Source organism: Nicotiana tabacum, chromosome 1 (genome assembly GCF_000715075.1).
Source record: "Nicotiana tabacum cultivar K326 chromosome 1, ASM71507v2, whole genome shotgun sequence".
NCBI classification, from domain to species: domain Eukaryota; kingdom Viridiplantae; phylum Streptophyta; class Magnoliopsida; order Solanales; family Solanaceae; genus Nicotiana; species Nicotiana tabacum.
The window spans coordinates 183402427-183421203 of NC_134080.1; the positions used below are offsets into that span (position 1 = coordinate 183402427).

General features: G+C 37.0%; 2 protein-coding genes and 1 pseudogene across 2 annotated transcripts; 1 reads left to right on the forward strand and 2 right to left on the reverse strand.

Moving 5' to 3' along the window:
- The first annotated feature begins 989 nt into the window (after positions 1-989).
- Positions 990-4569, forward strand: LOC107787560 (large ribosomal subunit protein eL43). Its single transcript, XM_016609149.2, has 5 exons — positions 990-1106; positions 3593-3632; positions 3902-3990; positions 4084-4166; positions 4254-4569. Exons 1-5 carry the CDS (start codon positions 1104-1106, stop codon positions 4315-4317), a joined length of 279 nt encoding a protein of 92 aa, XP_016464635.1. The 5' UTR covers positions 990-1103; the 3' UTR covers positions 4318-4569.
- An 801-nt stretch (positions 4570-5370) lies between these two features.
- On the reverse strand, positions 5371-9056 carry LOC107787559 (uncharacterized; annotated as a pseudogene).
- A 4051-nt stretch (positions 9057-13107) lies between these two features.
- LOC107787557 (uncharacterized) lies at positions 13108-13503 on the reverse strand. The gene has a single exon (XM_016609148.1). The coding sequence runs from the start codon at positions 13501-13503 to the stop codon at positions 13108-13110; it is 396 nt and encodes a 131-aa protein (XP_016464634.1).
- Between the last annotated feature and the right edge of the window lie 5274 nt (positions 13504-18777).

Sequence of the window (18777 nt, forward strand, 5' to 3'; positions counted from 1 at the left end):
TTGCTTGGCTACTGTATAGGATGCGTGAGAACAGTGAGATTCAGGGTTTTTGCTCGACGGCGGATTCGCCGGAAATTAGGGTTTGTTCTTGAACAAAGACGATGGAGTTTGGGGCTGAGCAACTTGATTTTCTGTTAATATATTTCAATGTATTTTCAACGTATCACGCTGTATTTTCATGTCTTTCATTGTCTTTTTTTCATTATAATTCAATGTATCTCGCTGTATTCCATGTATTTCATTGTATTCACTGTCTTTTTTTCCATTGTATTTCAATATATCCCGCTATATTCTATATATTTCATTGTATTCACTGTCTCGCTATATGCCATGAATGTATTCATTTGTTTTTTTTTTTAATTAATATAATTTATGTATTCAGATGTATTATATAATTTCTCTAAAGATTGCTATATTTTTGGGGTATTTTTCGGTTAAGAATCTTTTTTATAACTGAAAATACAAATTTTGTGTATTATAATTGAGTTTGTTGAGTTATATTAGGAGTCTATTATGTTAATTGATTCACTTTCCATTTAAAAACAGCGTAATCCTCTGTTTCACGCCGTGAATACAATCGAATACAGTCGAATACAATAATCTGTCCAGCTGTAATCCAATATTTCACACCATGAATATAGTCGAATATACTCGAATACAACAACTGATTAGCTGGACTTCCCTGATTCACGCCTATTTTTGCTACTGTATTCATGAATACAATAGCTTAAATACATCTAATACTTCTTATAACAACAGAAAACGTATCTACAATCCGTAATATAGCAAATGGTATCTATAGATAACTAATTACCACTAAAAGATAGTGCTTTATGAAAATTTCTCAAATATTATAGGCGTGACTAATTTTAATTACGAGTATTGAAAAGTGGCTATAGGTGAATTTTATCCAACAAACTGGCCAATAAGGAATAATTGGTAAATGGGCCTGAATATGACACTGGGCTTTACGGCAAAATCACACTCGAATTTGGGCTACCTATTCAAACGCCTAACAAGGATTTAACAGATTCTTTCGTAGCGGATTCTAGGGTTTGTTCCGCTGCTGCGTCTCTCTCAGGGTACTTCTGTAATTCGTCAAAATGGTAATCTCTCTTTTACTCTTCTACAAGCAAATTCAGACTTAGTAATTTTTGTAGATTTTTGAGAAATACTCGTCAAAATCATAATTAATCACGAAACAATTAAATTCGTTCGCTTTACTGTTATGATTTTGTGAACCACTCATATTTTACTAAGGCCATCTTCAACCTTACCTTCATTCCCCATAATGGGGGCAATTTTTGGGGTAATTTAGCTCCCACATTCCCTCATTTTTGTCCTCAAAATGGGATGAATAGTGTTCCCTCAAATATGGGGTACGCTATTCATCTCCCCATTACTATTCATCACTTTTCTATTATTATTATTTTATTATTTAATTTTTTAATTTATCTCTTTATATATACCTAATTATGTTTATGTAATGACTTTATAATATTAATTTTACATCAACTTTGGTGTATAGTTTTGATAATTTAATTTTTGTGCATTTATTATTTTTATGTAAAATTGTAACTTAATTTTATTATAAGTTATAATTGTACAAAAAATATATAATTATCTCAAAAATGAATGGTATAAAAGATGTAATTTGTTTAATGGAAATTAAAAAATAAAATTGAAATGAAAGGTAATAATATAATATAGAAGATAGGGAAGAATATAAAAAAGTTTGGGGAAAAAAATAGGGGAATGATTGGAGTAAGTTGGAGATGCCCTAAGAATTTCAGAACTTCGAAGTTTGAACTGGTTCATTTCTACGAGAATAAATAGATGACAAATTGTTGAAGGTGCAATGGGTTATCATTTCAAATGATACTTCAGTGTCGCGATACAATCAGTATCAAAACTAGTGAAATTATGATGAATCTTTGAAGTAATGCCTTATTAATTTGGGATCGATGCGTAATTGATTGACTGCTTGTGGAAATACTTCTTCCCTTCCAGTTTATCTTAAACACCTTTTTTTAGCTCGTTTAGAAAAAATAACACTTTTAAGCTTTAAAACAATTAACTTTTCCGCTTCTCATTTTAGTATGATGCTTTTATAACCACATAAATATTATGATATGTTTAGACCATAAGTTTTAAAAGTTTTATAGCAACAAAATGTTATGATATGTTTTAGAGCACAAGTTTCAAAAGTATTTATTTCCTTTTTAGATTCCGTACCGATTCAAACTATGTCATTTAAATTAGAATAGAGGGAGTACCTTGTTAGTTTGGGGTTGAGACGTAGTTGATTGACATTGATTTGATTGACTAATAAAGAGAAGTCAATTAGAAATGTGGTTGATCATATGGAAACTGCTACAAGATATGGAATTTAGATGGTAAAAACTTACCCGTAATCGGTGAACCTTATCAACTTACCACGAAGTGATTTAATAAAGTGATAATATGCATTAATTAACAATGATTAAGTAAAAGAAGTCTATATGCAAACACATATCATGCATCTATTTGTTTGGTATAAGTTTCTACCAAGTTAACTTTGTTTGAGATGCTAACCGGGGTTTTTTCTTGAGAGAAATATAGCTAGGATCCGGCTTGTGATGCATCTTGGATTGTTTCAATTTTTGTACGTAGTTGGTCCTCACGCTAGTCCACCTGTTATCTATTTAATATGTGTGGGGACTCTAAATCATTTAGTGGAGGCTCAAGCATGTCTTCAATGTTTAAATTCCTTTATGGTGATTGGTTCCAACCTAAGTTGCTCTGACATGGTAGTTTAGGTGCCGCACCTATGTCGGTACGACACTAGTATAGGTGTGGGTATGGGATCCGTACCGGATCTGGTCAAACAATTTTGGGTACTTTGACCGCGACAGACAGAAAAATTTGAGTCGAGATACAATTTGATTCGCAAAATCAAAACCAAAACCAAATTAGGGTAAATTTGAAAAAAAATAGCATATCTTATCTAGGAAATTAATCCTTTACTTATCTACCACTTGGTAATAAAAAAGAAATTCACACTCTACAAGCTATACGTAAGTATTCCACAAAATTTATCATAATTTCGAGATATTTTTATATTTTAATTTTTTTTTGAATTATTTTTAGGTGGATCTCCACACCCATATCCGTATCCCCGAATCTTAGAATTTACATCTCGAAGGATCTGACTTCTAGATCCGCACCCGTGTTGGACACCCGCACTCGTGCCCGAGCAACTTAGGTTCCAACATGTAATCAGGATTGTTGGAAAATTGTGTACAGTTTACGACATTAGCTGTTATACCTTAGATTGCTTGTGTTTGAAAAAGGTTATGGGGAAGGAGAGGCTTATAAATTATGGGCATGGCTCTGTATTTTTTCGTTGCGTGGGTGGAAGAGTTTACTGAGTTGGAAAGATTTGTCATAGACTCAAACCGTCGGTTTCACAGGTTGCTGCTGTTTTTCCAGTAAATTTAATGTCTTAGCATGTAGTGTTCCATTATATTGTTTTGGAGAGGCTGCATTATATTCTTTCCTTCTCGATTTAGTTTGATATACTTGTTAAACAACATTTTCCTGATATATGTAGACCAAGAGAACCAAGAAGGCCGGTATTGTCGGGAAGTATGGTATGTCTCTAAAATGCTATTGTACTTGTGTCATTACGGAAAGTTAAATATGTTTAAGAGAATTGTATGAAATTTCCGAGTTGAAGCTCCGAGCTGATAAACATGGATTTTCACCAAATTGCATATAGATTTGTCCTTAACCATGCATTGGAGACCACAAGCGAGTATTCCCTAAGAGTTTGCTGTAAAAACATAGTTTCCATATCTGCATGTAGATTAGTCCATTCTACGTCTAATTCATGGCTTGGTATAACATTGTGTTTTTTCAGGTACCCGTTATGGTGCTAGTTTGAGGAAGCAGATTAAGAAGATGGAGGTCAGTCAGCACAGCAAGTATTTCTGTGAGTTCTGTGGAAAGGTACAGCTTTGCTTATATGTTATTTGTTAGTTTTCTGGACCCTGTATTCATAGTTGCATTGATAATAATGTTAATTAGATTCTGGCATTGTAGTATGCTGTGAAGAGGAAGGCTGTTGGTATTTGGGGTTGCAAAGATTGTGGCAAAGTCAAAGCAGGGGGTGCCTACACATTGAAGTAATTTTTATCTGAACTGATTGCTTCTATGTTTCTTGTGTTAAGCAAGCTTTGAAGCACTAATGACTTACTTCCCTTCTTTTGCAGCACCGCGAGCGCTGTGACTGTTAGGAGCACCATTCGAAGGCTTAGGGAGCAGACAGAGAGTTAAGAGGCCCAGTTTAGTTCTTCTGGTATTTAATTTGGAGATACTTTCACTGTTTAATGCAACACTTGAGCTTGTATTAAATGCTTCATCTTGCCAGTAGTGATCTGCATTTTGTCCTGATGTTTTTATTATCTAAAAGAATGTACCGGTGTTCTGAAATATTTGATTTTTTGTTAACATCTGAACACTATTCCTAGACTCAAATGTTCATTCCTGGTTCCTTTCCAGAAGGTGAATTATTCTTGTTTAGGCCGTTCACGCAATTGTTTTTTACTTAATCTGAATTCTGAAGGCCTTCAAGAAGTTAATGTCCTCCATGAACTGCCATATCATTCCTTATTTTCTCGTTTGAGCAATCTGGATTTGGCATTTACGTGCAAAATATTTGCCTAGTCTACTTCCAACAAAAATCTCATTACCTCCATGATAATTCAAAACTTGAAAGTAGTTATTCATTACATACTCCCTCCGTTTTAATTTAGATGAAGTAGTTTGACTTGACACAAAGTTTAAGGGAAAAAAACTTTTGAACTATGTGGTCCTAAAAGCTTATAGGGCAAAAGCTTTATTGGGTCATGACATTTCTGTGGCTATAAAAGATTCGCATTATGGGTAACGTATGTAAAACGAAAAGTTTAAAGTTAGAATTGTTTCCCAATGTAGAAATGTGTCATTCTTTTTGGAATGGACTAATAAAGAATGACACACTTTCCTTATTAGTCTGTTCCAAAAAGATTCCTTATTAGTCTGTTCCAAAAAGAGAGAGTTCTTCGATCTCGAAACTGCCAAATAATAGGTTAGAAAACAAAAAGTAATGTACTTCCTCTCTTCACTTGTCAAGTGAAGAGAATCAATTTGACTAATCTTTAAAGTTAAATTGGATTAAATTTTCTTAATATTTTTAAATTAAAATTTAGATATTCAAAGTACTATAATTTGTAATTTTTCTCATATCAATGTGGCGAAAAAATACATGTTAAAATGTTGGTCAAAGTTTATGTTTAAATCCTCAACCGCAGCCCCAGAGAATAGCTACAGACTAGGTTTTCTATATTCTTTTCTTTTTTCCGTTTCATTGGCACTTCCACAGATTCTCAAGTCACTATTACACTAAATGCCGACTGGGTAGAGATTATCTCTGGACACCAGCACTCAGATTTACTACTAGCTAAATATACAAAACAGATGAATGAAAAAAGGTAGGCTAGCGGATAGCATCATCCACTTTGTTCACATTAACAAGGCCATGATGCAGCAGCTTGAAGATTTGCCCAACTTTAGACAAGGCAAAAATCCAGCAAACTATATGACCAGCTACCCCTTGTGGCGCTAAAAGGTAATAACAAGAGAGTCATCATGGACAAAAAGGTGTGATTAAGAGGGTATTTTAGGGACTAATTCCCTCGCATCTGCTTGGGAAAATGGATGACCATTTGATGGCTTAAACTGATAACATTCAGTTGAACATTGGAAGGTCATCACTGTTCCTCCGATGATGCATTTGCTTTTGCACAGCTTTCACCGCAGCTACTCTAGCTGCATTGGCTGCTCTGTTGGCTGCTGCAACTGCCCTGTTCGCTCTCTCATCAACCTTAGTCACATCGTAGGCCCTCTCTGCTGCTCGTCGTGCCTCCTGATGGAAAAGCAACCAGCGTTTGGTCAAATTAAACCTGCATTTTCCTTTTCCGAACCTAATCTTTTAGAGTGTCGGATTATAGAATAAAATGACTAGGACAAGTAGTCCATCGAAAAACTTGAAAGACTAATTACGTCAGTATATAATCCTTATTATGTGTTGGCAAAGAAGATATGAGCAGCCAAGAAAACTAGTGCTACTCTTTTGCTATATCTAATTTACCTGTACAGCATTTAGTACTTTGAAGTGGTAAACCGCAACAGGAGATAGAGGATAGGAGGTATTCTGTGTGCTTGGAATGTGGAGGACCCCATTTTGCCAATGACCAGCCTGGGTTTCCCCATTCCTAAAAGTATACATCCCAAGCCCTTGCCTCCTTCCCTCCAGGCTCCTTCATACCAATGCCCATTTGCAAAACAATATACTCCAAAACCATGCATCTTATCAGCAAAATATTCTCCAGCATAAGTATCTCCATTCCTTTTTTGAAAAGATAAAACCAAGTCAATGGCAGGAAAAACAAAAACAAAAAAAACATATTACTCTACCGCAAACTGAAGGGTTCTTCAGATAAAAACTATGCATAAGTCTCAATTATTCGTTTTTTCAGCTTTATTGGTGATAAACATATCTAACTCAAAAGTTTCAAGCGTCAGATATAGGCATACAGCCAGAGTCATTGACAATTTTAAAGCACTTAGAATCACTAAAATGAGAAAGAAGCTCTTCGAAATAATTATAATGTTCTACTGACCACTTCAACCTTTCAACTTGATCCAAATATACCACTTAAAGCATGGATCTCTTAGACTCACAGAATGGAATTAATTGTCAAGAAATGTGGACGCGGACGTTTCTATGGTGTAAGTTTCCCAATGTACTATGTGTACATTTCATGGTGCTTTTCAGGTTCTATAGGTGATTAGCGATTTGCTTAAATTATAAGAAATCTGGACATGTGCCTTCATTAGGTGGAATTTACCAGCGCCACTTTTCCTTAAGTCGCACAATATACCTCCTAGGAGTGATAATTAATTTAGCAATTGAAACTACATAAATAAATGAAGTTGCTGAGGCAAACAAATTCAGAAAGGATCTTCACGAAATCTTTTTATAAAAAAGAAATGCCAAACAATTGTTATTCCTTGAAATGATCGTGCTCTTTCTGTCTTTGACTTATAATTAGTTGATTATGAATCTTCTAGAACCATACATGCTGTACTATGAGATGATCCATCAGCAATTAGTTTCTCTAAAGGGAGAATAACTGTTCTTTTTAATCTATTCAGAAGTAAACATATAAAGGTTGTTCCCTTTCAGTTACACCAATATGATCATTTACTCCTGCTTCTTTTAACAAACCACATCCTTCTTGTTAGTTCAGAAAAGAACAACCATACAAATAGAAATTTATACAGTGACATCCAGTAGAAAAAAGTTACCCTTCACTCCATTGGGACATAAAGCAAAAAGCTTAACGAATATCGTCGTCATCCTCTAATCATGATAATAATTAATAAGAATTTCAAGGTCACATGATCTGCTTTACATAATATATTATCCACAAAACAGCAATAACTAAACTCAACTTTACTGCTTGAGATGATGTACGTATATCTAAGGTGTTTAAACTGTCTGCATACACCAAAAATGCACCACCTTTCCCAATAGGCTTGCACCACCTTTCCCAATAGGCAAACAACTAGATAAAATGCCATGATCAATACATTATGCATATAACACATATGGACATTGTGAAACATCTCATACCCAATAAGATTTAACAGGATTACTTCAATTTGCTGATGAAAAGACGCCACCAAATTCAACCAAGGAAAAATTCACACACGAAAATATGAAACCGAAAACATCAATGACAACAAATTACCTGAAGTGGTAATGTCCAAAGCCATGCTTAACTCCCCACTTGAATTCACCAACATACCTGCTCCCGTCCTCACAAGTATGAACTCCACACCCATGACTTTGTCCATTAGACCATTCCCCAGCATATACATCACCTGTATAAAACCTAAACCCCAAATCCATGCCTAAGTCCTTGCCTATATTGTCCCCTATATCTGCTCCCCCTTGCCCATGTTTCCACCCCATAACCATCATACTTCCCATCAACCCAATCCCCTTCATATCTCCCACTCATGTAATAGTAATAAACTCCACTTCCACTACACTTCCCTTTATGAAACTCCCCCTCAAACACATCTCCGTTACTGTATGCCTGCACATAACAACCTGAAGTATTTACCTTTTTATCAATTCTTGGCCTTCACCCTATTGACCAAAACACTGGTAAAGCATTCTTGGACACTTGTTTTGATGAAAAAACCTTAATTGGAGGCAAAGACTTAGCCAAGAATAAACGAATTGAGGGGAATTTTGGAAGTGCTAAATTCAGTGTAAACAAAAGGGCTGCTGAAAAAGCAAAAGCAGAAAGAAAATCCAAAAAGAAAGAATATTCTGGACGTGAAACCAAGAAATAGAAGAAGGGAAGAGAAAGGAGGAGTATGAGCCGAATATGGCAGGGGTAGAAATGGAAATTGCTCAAGTTTCTACATGGGTGTTGACCCTTTACAGAGGAAAATTGATATTTGTGAAGAGAATTGGATAAAGTTGGAGTCTTTATGAGAGATTTTGAAGGGTTGTTTGATGAAACACCCAAAAGGGGTCTTTTATGTGGGGTGGTAGGGGAAATTGCGTCATTATTGTCATTATCAATGAATATTTGAATAGCAGTATGATCCTGATATCCAGGTGAAGAAGAAGGTGACACAGAAGATGAGAAAATCAAATGTTGGGGACCAGAGTTGAAATTATGGGAATTTGAAGGGTGTTTCTGATGAAGAGAAGATGAAGAAGAAACAAGGGGCGCTGTAGGATTGCAATCGGAAGAGATGCAGCAAATGCTTTCTTTTCCAGTTTGCAATTCAGATTTCTTCTGATGCATTACCTATAAATAACACCAATCAAAGAAAAGAAAAAGAGGAGAAGAATCTTCCTTATCTACAAACTTTACTCTCCAAATTCACCAAAAATTCTTCCTTTTCTCGTTTGAAATTATGTTTCCAAAAATGGGTTGGTTCTTTCTTGAAAAAAAAATTTCTCCCTAAAGGCTAAAGGTAATATTCTTCTACACAAAAAAAAAAAAAAAAAAAAAAAAACGGAAAAGGTCATATTTATTCCTGTACTCTTTAAAAATGGTTATATTTGTCCTTCGTTATACTTTTTTGATATATTTATTCTTACCATTATACTTTAGGATCATATTTATCCATGTACTCTTCAAAGAGGGTTACATTTGTCCTTCGTCATACTTTTTGACATATTTATCCTTACACTTATACTTTAGGATCATATTTGCCCCTCATCCATTAAATCCCATGTCCCACCTTTGTTTTCCTACCTATATGGATTTCTTTTTCCTCCAATTTAAATATGGTCAACTATTTAAGATAATTTAATCCGCCCACCCAATTTAAATATGGTCACCTATTTAAGATAATGACACTATTTCAGCTCCATATTTTTCGGATAGCAGCGGCAACATATTGGCAAACAAGAACTTTGAACTCAAAATCACTAATCTGATACAGCTTACAATTATTGCAGTAACCAAATTAAATTACGAGAAGTTGCACAACAATGAAATTAATGACAAAGGTCCGTGCTTAAAATAGAGCATTGCTAGAAGCCTAATATTGTCTAGGATGGTTTCCTCAAACATATTTTTTCTCGAAAAGAAAATATTGCTCCCTCCTCTCATTTTATATGAAAGAATTCGATTACAAGGGTCAAAACATCTAGTTTTTTTTGTGATTTGGGTATATAATTTTCATGTTTTCAAAAATAAAATAAAATTACATATTTTAAAAAGTATATCTAAATAATTCAACTTTTTGGATGGCAGAGTCATGATTTAAAGTTTATGGGTTCTGATCTTGCTCATAGCTCATTTTAGTTATTAAGTTCATAATTAAATATTTATACATATTTAATGTATTTTCTAATAGAACACAAATCTAAACAAAAGCTATAGAGTTCATTCAAACCATACCTAATACTCTAGCTCCACCCCTTATCTTCGACCTGGTTTAACATAAATCTACAATGACGAATAATATTAGAGTAATGTGAATTATCAGAATAAAGCCACTATATTTTATATATTGGCTGCCCAAAGACACAAATAAGTGCAGACAACCAAATTATGGTTTATGGTTTATGGTTAAATTAAATTATCTTAAATAGTTGACCATATTTAAATTGGAGGAAAAAGAAATCCACATAGACACCATGTAGGAAAACAAAGGTGGGACATGAGGATTTAATGGATGAGGGGCAAATATGATCCTAAAGTATAAGTGTAAGGATAAATATGTCAAAAAGTATGATGAAGGACAAATGTAATCCTCTTTGAAGAGTACAGGGATAAATATGATCCTAAAGTATAATGGTAAGGATAAATATATCAAAAAAGTATAACGAAGGACAAATATAACCATTTTTAAAGAGTACAGGGATAAATATGACCCTTTCCAAAAAAAAAATAGAATTGTGTTTATAGATATATGTTGGAAGTGAAATTATGAGCCCGTTTGGCTTAGCTGATTTAGAGTAGCTGATAAGCATTACGTGCTGAAAAGCACTTTTAAGTGCTGAAACCGATTTAAAAAATAAGCAGTTACGTATTTGGATAAAAGTGCTGAAATTAATAATATGCAGTTGAAGAACTGGGTATACGAAAAGTTTTGTTTTAAAAAGAAGTATTTTAGGGATAAAATAGTAAATATTTTGGTCAAACTTAAAGTGCTTATAAGCTAAAATTTGATAAGTTAGGGTAGACCAACTTATGGCTTTTGGCTTATTTTTGGCTTATAAGCACTTAACTTATAAGCACTTTTAATTTTACAAAATGCGTAGATAAGCCAAAAAGTGCTTATAAGCCAGTTTGACCAGCTTATAAGCTTAGCCAAACACCCTCTATGTGTGTTTTGGAAAAGAAATAAGAGATAGTAATGGGAGGAAAAAGTTTTTTGAGTTTAAAAAGGTAAGGGGTACTGGGGTGGGGTAGAGCGGGGGTGGGGTGAAAGAGATTTCTCAATTCTGCGCGTGGAGAAAAACCAGTTTAAAACTAGAGGCGTACGAGTTCTTGTGACAAAAGCTTATCAAGAGGTTAAGTCTAGAAACTAATACTACAACAACAACAACAACAACAACTACCCAGTAAAATCCCACAAAATGGGGTCTGGGGAGGGTAATGTGTACGCAGACCTTACCCCTACCCTGATAGGGCAGAGAGGCTGTTTCCGAGAGACCCTCGGCTCAGAAAAAAGAAAAAGAGAAGGAGACAATTCATTAGTAACTACAGTAGAAACCATAATAGTAATAGAAGCATAACAACCAAAAGATAAATAACATGCAATAACAGTAACCAATAACTAAGGCCCAGGGCTAAGATAAACAGCAAGGATGGTGTGGATTCAACATAAACTGCAAGCTATTTAAGATCAGCCCTAATCCAACCCCGCCTCACCCCCGGTATGAAGTACGCAAAGCTCTACTACCCCCTAACCTACAACCCTAATGCTTGACGTCCAAACCTTCATATCAAGGGCCATGTCCTCAGAAATCTGCAGTCATACCATGTCTTGCCTGATCACCTCTCCCCAATACTTCTTAGGCCTCACTCTACCTCTTCTCGTACCCACCACAACTAACCGCTCACACCTGCTTACCGGAGCATCAAGGCTTCTCCTCCGCACATGCTCGAACCATCTGAGCCTCGCTTCCCGCATCTTGTCATCCATACCCACCTTCTTCTGAATATCCTCATTCCTAATCTTGTCTATCCTAGTGTACCCGCACATCCACCTCAACATCCTCATCTCTGCTACCCTCATCCTCTCGATATGGGAGTTCTTAACCGGCTAACACTCTGCCTCATACAACATGGCCGGTCTAACCACAGCTCTATAAAACTTACCTTTGAGTAACGGTGGTACTTTCTTGTCACATAAGACTCCCGATGCAAGCCTCCATTTCATCCAGCCCGCCCCTATACGGTTAGTGACGTCCTCGTCGATCTCTCCGTCCCCCTGGATTATCGACCCAAGATACTTGAAGCTATCTCTCTTGGGGATGACCTGTGATCCAAGCCTCACGTCCCTGCCTACTTCCCTTGACTCAGCGCTAAACTTGCACTCCAGGTACTCTGTCTTAGACCTGCTCAATTTGAAACCCTTAGACTCGAGGGTCTGTCTCCAAACCTCCAATCTCTCGTCAACACCGACCCTCGTCTCATCAATTAGAACTATGTCATCAGCAAATAACATACACCATGGCACACCCCCTTGAATATGGTGTGTCAATGCATCCATCACCAAGGCAAATAAGAACGGGCTAAGTGCAAAGCCTTGGTGTAATCCCATAACAACCAGAAAATGCTCCGAGTCGCCTCCCACAATCCTAACATTAGTCTTAGCTTTATCATACATGTCCTTGATTGCTCTTATGTAGGCTACCGGCATACCCTTTGCCTCAAGACATCTCCAAAGCACCTCCCTGGGACCTTGTCATACGTTTTCTCCAAGTCAATAAACACCATGTGCAGATCCTTCTTCCTATCCCTGTACTGCTCCACCAACCTTCTAATAAGGTGGATAGCTTTCGTAGTGGAGCGACTCGGCATGAACCCAAACTGAATATCGGATATAGACGTCGTCTTCCTCACACTCACCTCCACCACCCTCTCCCAGACTTTCATGGTATGGCTAAGTAACTTGATACCCCTATAATTGTTACGGCACTGGATATCACCTTTGTTCTTGTACAACGGTACCATTGTGCTTGACCTCCACTCCTCCGGCATCCTCTTCGTCCTAAAAATTACATTGAACAACCTAGTCAACCACTCTAATCCTGCTCTACCCACACATTTCCAAAACTCAACCGGTATTTCATCTGGCCCGGTCGCTCTACTCCTACTCATCTTGCGCAAAGCCCCCACGACCTTCTCCACCTTAATGCGCCTGCAATACCTAAAATCTCGGAGTCTCTCCGAATTCCCCAAGTCCCCTAGCGCTATATCCCGGTCCCCCTCCTCGTTCAAAAATCCATAGAAGTACGTCTGCCATCTCTGCTTAATCTGGGACTCTCCCATCAACATCCTTGTCTTTGATGCACCTTACTTGGTCCAGATCCCGGGACTTCCTCTCCCTCGCTTTAGCTAGCCGAAACAACTTCCTGTTCCCGACTTTCTCCCCCAATTCCTCGTATAGGCGGCCAAACGCTGCATTCTTAGCCTTCGTGACCGCCATCTTTGCCTCCTTCCTTGCCACCTTGTACCTCTCCATATTCGCTCTTCTTTCCTCCTCGCTTGTGCTCCCTGCCAACTTCGCATATGTTACCTTCTTCGCCTCCACTTTACCTTGGACTACGTCATTCCACCACCAGTCGCCTTGGTGCCTGCCGGAAAAACCCTTCGATATCCTTAAATGTACATTCTTTAGTTTTGTCCATGAATCATGATGGCTCATTCTTATTGCTCAAAGTGTCATTACAATTTTTTTTCTTTTCTTTAATCTGAAATTTATTGGCCTAAGTAATTTGGTTTGTATCTTATAAATAGTCTATAAATGAGAAAACACTCTCATTCCCTAGCTTGAATTCGAGGCTCTAATTAACACATCACTCTGTTACGCCCAAATCCCACTAAGGTTATGATGATACCTAACATCGTCGGTTAGGTGATTCAACACAAAAAGTACACAAGAGCAAGATAACTCATAACCAAGCCTCACAGACAAATCATAAAATAAGTCGATACATTAGGCTAAATATAGAATATATAGTCAACCCTGAAACTGGTAATATGAGTCATCGACTAAGACGGAATAATACATCTGCATTCAAGTATGGCAGCTCATCACGAATTATGTCCTGCTAGTATCAGGAAAAAAATCTGTACAAAAATATGCAGGCGTGTAGTATGAATACGAAATTAACATGTATCCAGTAAGCACCTAGCTGACCTCAAAACATATAACGATATGCTTAGATAGAGCAAATGAAACGATGCGCTCTATCACGACTACGCAAATCCCATGCATGTATCAATGCATCGCTAACAACATTGTCGCGACTCAAACTCTCACCGGAGCCATAATGGTGCCTAACATTGCTTGCTAGGCAAGCCAACAATTTCACAATAATAATACACTCAAATACCATAAGTTAATAATCCCAACAACGGTAATATTATAAAATATCTAAAGATAGAAACAATAACACAACTACAACCATTCCAATGATCTGATGTCAACGAATACATGAGCACTACATAATCTCAAAATACAGAGTCATTCCTCAATAAAAACTTTCTAAATGGTAGAACAACGATAACAAAGACACACAAAAGAGAACTTCAAGGTCTGCGAACGACATATCAGCTATCTCATAGTTTCCACAAGCTGGTACCGATGCGAGCTCTAGAAATTACCATGTTCAGAAGTACCTGGATTTGCACATAAAGTACAAAGTGCAGTATGAGTACAATCGACCCCATGTACTCAATAAATAACAAACCTAACCTCGGGTTGAAAGCAATGTCGGAAGGAATTTAGTGCCCAACACAAATAATCAATAATAACACATGATATAATGATGACAGTAAAAGTAAATAACTCAACATATATCATGTTCAGCTCGTCCACAAATACAGAAAATTAGACATGTTTTTCAAGTATAACAGTCAAAGCCCAATCTTTCACCAAATTTACTAAAATATGAGTTTATCAAGAAAACAATATTTTTCCAAACTTTCAACAGCAGATAAGACATTTTATTTATCATCTAGCATGAGAAAAAATATATCTCTATGCACACATGTCAAATATACATGTCAAGTCAATAACATTACAGTGAAACCATCACGTATACTCTTACTGAGAACACTTACGGTGCTTGGCACAAATGCCCCTCACCATCACACACAACCATACTCAACAATGTACGGGTGCCTAGCACAAATTCCCCTCATAAAATACATATACAACCCTATGCCTGCGCTCACTGTAATATCAGACTCCGAAGGGGCGGATCCTTGCCCAAGTGCTAATCAATAATCAATATAACCGTTGTAGTGTGCAATCCGATCCAAATATCAATTTGTTGCGGCGTACAACTCGATCTACTATAAATTACAATACGGCTCTATGACACATATCAGTCATCAACTGCTCAAGTTTCAATGGCTCACATCTCACAGAACTCAGCCCAAACAGTATCACACACAGAAGGAAACAACATCATGTGATAGGACATACAAATAATGTACAAAGACTGAGACATAACATGCAGACGAAGAATTATGACTGAGAATAGGACTGCAATTAAGGCAAACAACTCAAAACAACAAGAATAGCCCTATCATATCTCAAACAAATAAGTACATAGCCTAGACATGATTTCTAAGACGAATCATAGCTCAAATGATCATACAAGTAGATAAAATACTGATATAATGAGGCTTGAAACCAAATAAGTCTTATAGTAGCCTAAAGTCTACCCGGATCATAAATACCCCGGTGTACGCAGACATGCCCGTCACCTAGCACGTGCTCACCCCCAACATATCCCAAGTATCATAGCCTACATGGATAATTACCCTCAATCCAAGTTTAGATATGTTACTTACCTCAAAACGCATGAAGCAATACTCTAAAAGCCCTTCCTACGCGAATGGCCTCCGAGCAACTCAAATCTAGTCAAAACAACTTAATATCATCAATAGAAACCATAGGAAACAACCTCAAACAATAAATCTAAGATCTTGGTTCAAATATGCAAAGTCAACCCCGGGCCCCCACCCCGGAACCCGTCAATACTCACAAATCCCGAACACCCATTCCGATATGAATCCAAATATATGTGTTTCATCCAAATCCAACCTCACATCGACTCTCAAATCATCAATTTCACTTTCCAAAATCATAGTAAAAAATTCCCAAATTTCACCTTTAATTCATATAAAATAGGTGTAATAATCCATGGGTAATCAATATCTAACATAAAAATTAAGTAAACATCACTCACCTCTTCAATTACAGTGAAAAGCCTCCCAAAAATCGTCTCTAGACGAGCTCTACAACTCTAAATAATAAAAAATGACCAATCCTTCGAAATCACATAGGCTGCCTAGTGATTCCGCATTTGTGGTCCAATTACTACATCTGTGGTTCCATATTTGCCGTCAAAATCTTGTATCCGTGAGTTCACTTAAAAAGCTGACATGCCGCTTCTGCGGACACCAAGCCGCATACACAACTCCACTTTTGCGGACAAATTCCACATCTGCGGAACTCCCCCTTGCCAAGACAAGATCATACCTGCACATCCCATGCCGCTTCTGTGGCTAAATGTCCGCATATACGAAAACACCAGAACTCAAAAATCTCAGCAAGCCAGCTCAATCCAAATGATTCGAAACACACTCGAGGTCCCCGAGACCTCGTCCAATCACACCAACCAATCCCAAAATATAACATTGACCTACTTGAGGCCTCAAATCACACAAAACAACATCAAAACTACGAATCACCCTCAATTCAAGCCTAAGGAACTAATAAACTTCTAACTTCCAAAACTCATGCCGAAACACATCAAATCAACTCGGAATGACCTCAAATTTTCCACACAGCTTCCAAATGACACAAGGGACGTGTCCAAATTCCCAGAACCATAATCCGAACCCGATGTCATCAAAGTCAACTCCTGGTCAAACCTATGAACCTTCCAAACCTTTAACTTGCTGTCACGCCCCAAACTCAGGGATCACGACCGGCGCTCAACCGAGTGAACCTGGCCGAGCAATCCTGTTAGATTTTCTTCTGCCCAAACTCCTCCATCAATAAAGAGGAGATGTACTCCATTAATCAAACACTAATAAGATTTCATTAGCAACATCCATTTCATGTCCATTAACAACTTCACTCATAATTTTCAGAATATTACAAGTTTATAAATATAATGAAAAATATGTTTGCCAAATACCAATATTTCTAGTTTTGACTCCCATCATCAACCACCACCCACAATCTATCTGCAGAGCCTCTAAGTACAACTGAAGAGTAATATGGAGATGCCAACAACAAGGCCCCGACTATACCTCAAAACACAGTACATGAGAAACAAAAGATACATGACCCCAAAATGACGTGGGGCTCACCAAGTCAGCTGAAGAGAGTGTACCACTATCACTGATCAATGCCGTCTGATGTGGAATCACATGCATCCATTAAAGATGCAGCCGCGCCAGCAAAAGGGACGTTAATATCGTTGAATAGCACTAGCATGTATAGCTTAAAGTCCTCTTTTAAAATAGAATGACCATATAAGAAAAAGGAAAGCCATAGAAACAACAAATCATCATCAACAATATCTAAATGCCCAATTTGAAACATAACAATTTCAAAATACGAAAATTCTATATATTTTTGGTTGGGAGATCATTAGCACCGATATACCACCATCTTTGTTAGCGTAGAGTCCGATCACGCCCGATCAGCTAGGTCATCTTCCCACGAACAATGTGGTTTGACATGGATGCGAAAGAAAATTGTTACCTACCAAGAGTAGTACCATCATGTGCACAACATGGCGTCCGATCTCCACCCGATCAGCTAGGCTGTCTTCCCACATATGCCGTGTGGGTCGACTTTTCCAATTCACAGCTATTACCAGTGCCATCCCAATTAAGGGGAATAATCACAATTTCACCAATATTTCAAGTGCATCCCAAATAAGGGGAATAATCACAATCCACCTCTACACAGGCACATGTAGTTTCAGGTGTGGGCCTTATGACCCACCCTTCCTTGGTTTTGCCACAAAGGTAACATTAATACAATTGTACTAACCTCAACACCTTTCACATTGTATAAATTCTCATTAGTATTTCCAGTTATTCACAACAACAATATTTCCTTGGCTCATTTGGCCATTCACAAGATTCTTTATTCCTAGCACGATGGCCGTATTTCATATTCTACACTTTCACCTCTTTTATTTTCAAGGATCACCACCAAATACCAACATATAGAATATTTCAGAAATCATATACCTCAAGTTTATTAGTAATGGAAACTTTAAACACAAAAGGTTTCTTCCCAAAGAAGGGAACATACCAACCAACAATAGAAATACACCTCAAAGTCACAAATAAGCAATACACTAATTATTCTTGAAATACTCTTTTCCAACAACGACAATGTACAATTTCAACACCGGAGTATGTAAGAACTCGAATCATACTTGGTGTATTTATAAGGAAAGGCATTAGTTAAAAACAGCCACTTATGGGCATGAATTGAGTACAAAAGTTTTTAGGCAATTCTATTTTCGAAGTCATTTTAAAACAGTTGAGTCGAGGCTCATTTCATAATCTTTCTCATTTTATTGGTATCACTAGCCACAATTATAACTTAAATTCTTGGCACGTTGGTCACACTTTATTTTCCCAATTCACTTATTTCATTTTCAAGCATCTTTATAGATTATCAACAACAAGACATTTTCAATCATGACTTTAGGTACACATATGAGCAATTATGAGTCTTAAGCATATCGAGTTTTTCTCACCCAATTGGTATACTAGTTTTCATTTAAAACACGACTCAAAGTCATACCATTTTACTATGCAAACCACACTTTGAACATCTATCTTCCGACATAAGGCTCATTCAGAATAATCAAGTTTATAGGGGATAACCCAGAATATAGAAATTAGGAATCTTGAGCAACCCACTTACGGA

Coding starts and splice junctions, on each gene's coding strand:
- LOC107787560 (XM_016609149.2), top strand. Junction 3,991..4,083: donor TCTGTGAGTTCTGTGGAAAG/GTACAGCTTTGC, acceptor CTGGCATTGTAG/TATGCTGTGAAGAGGAAGGC. Junction 4,167..4,253: donor GGGGGTGCCTACACATTGAA/GTAATTTTTATC, acceptor CTTCTTTTGCAG/CACCGCGAGCGCTGTGACTG.
- LOC107787557 (XM_016609148.1), bottom strand. CDS start 13,503: ATGAGCCATCATGATTCATGGACAAAACTAAAGAATGTACATTTAAGG.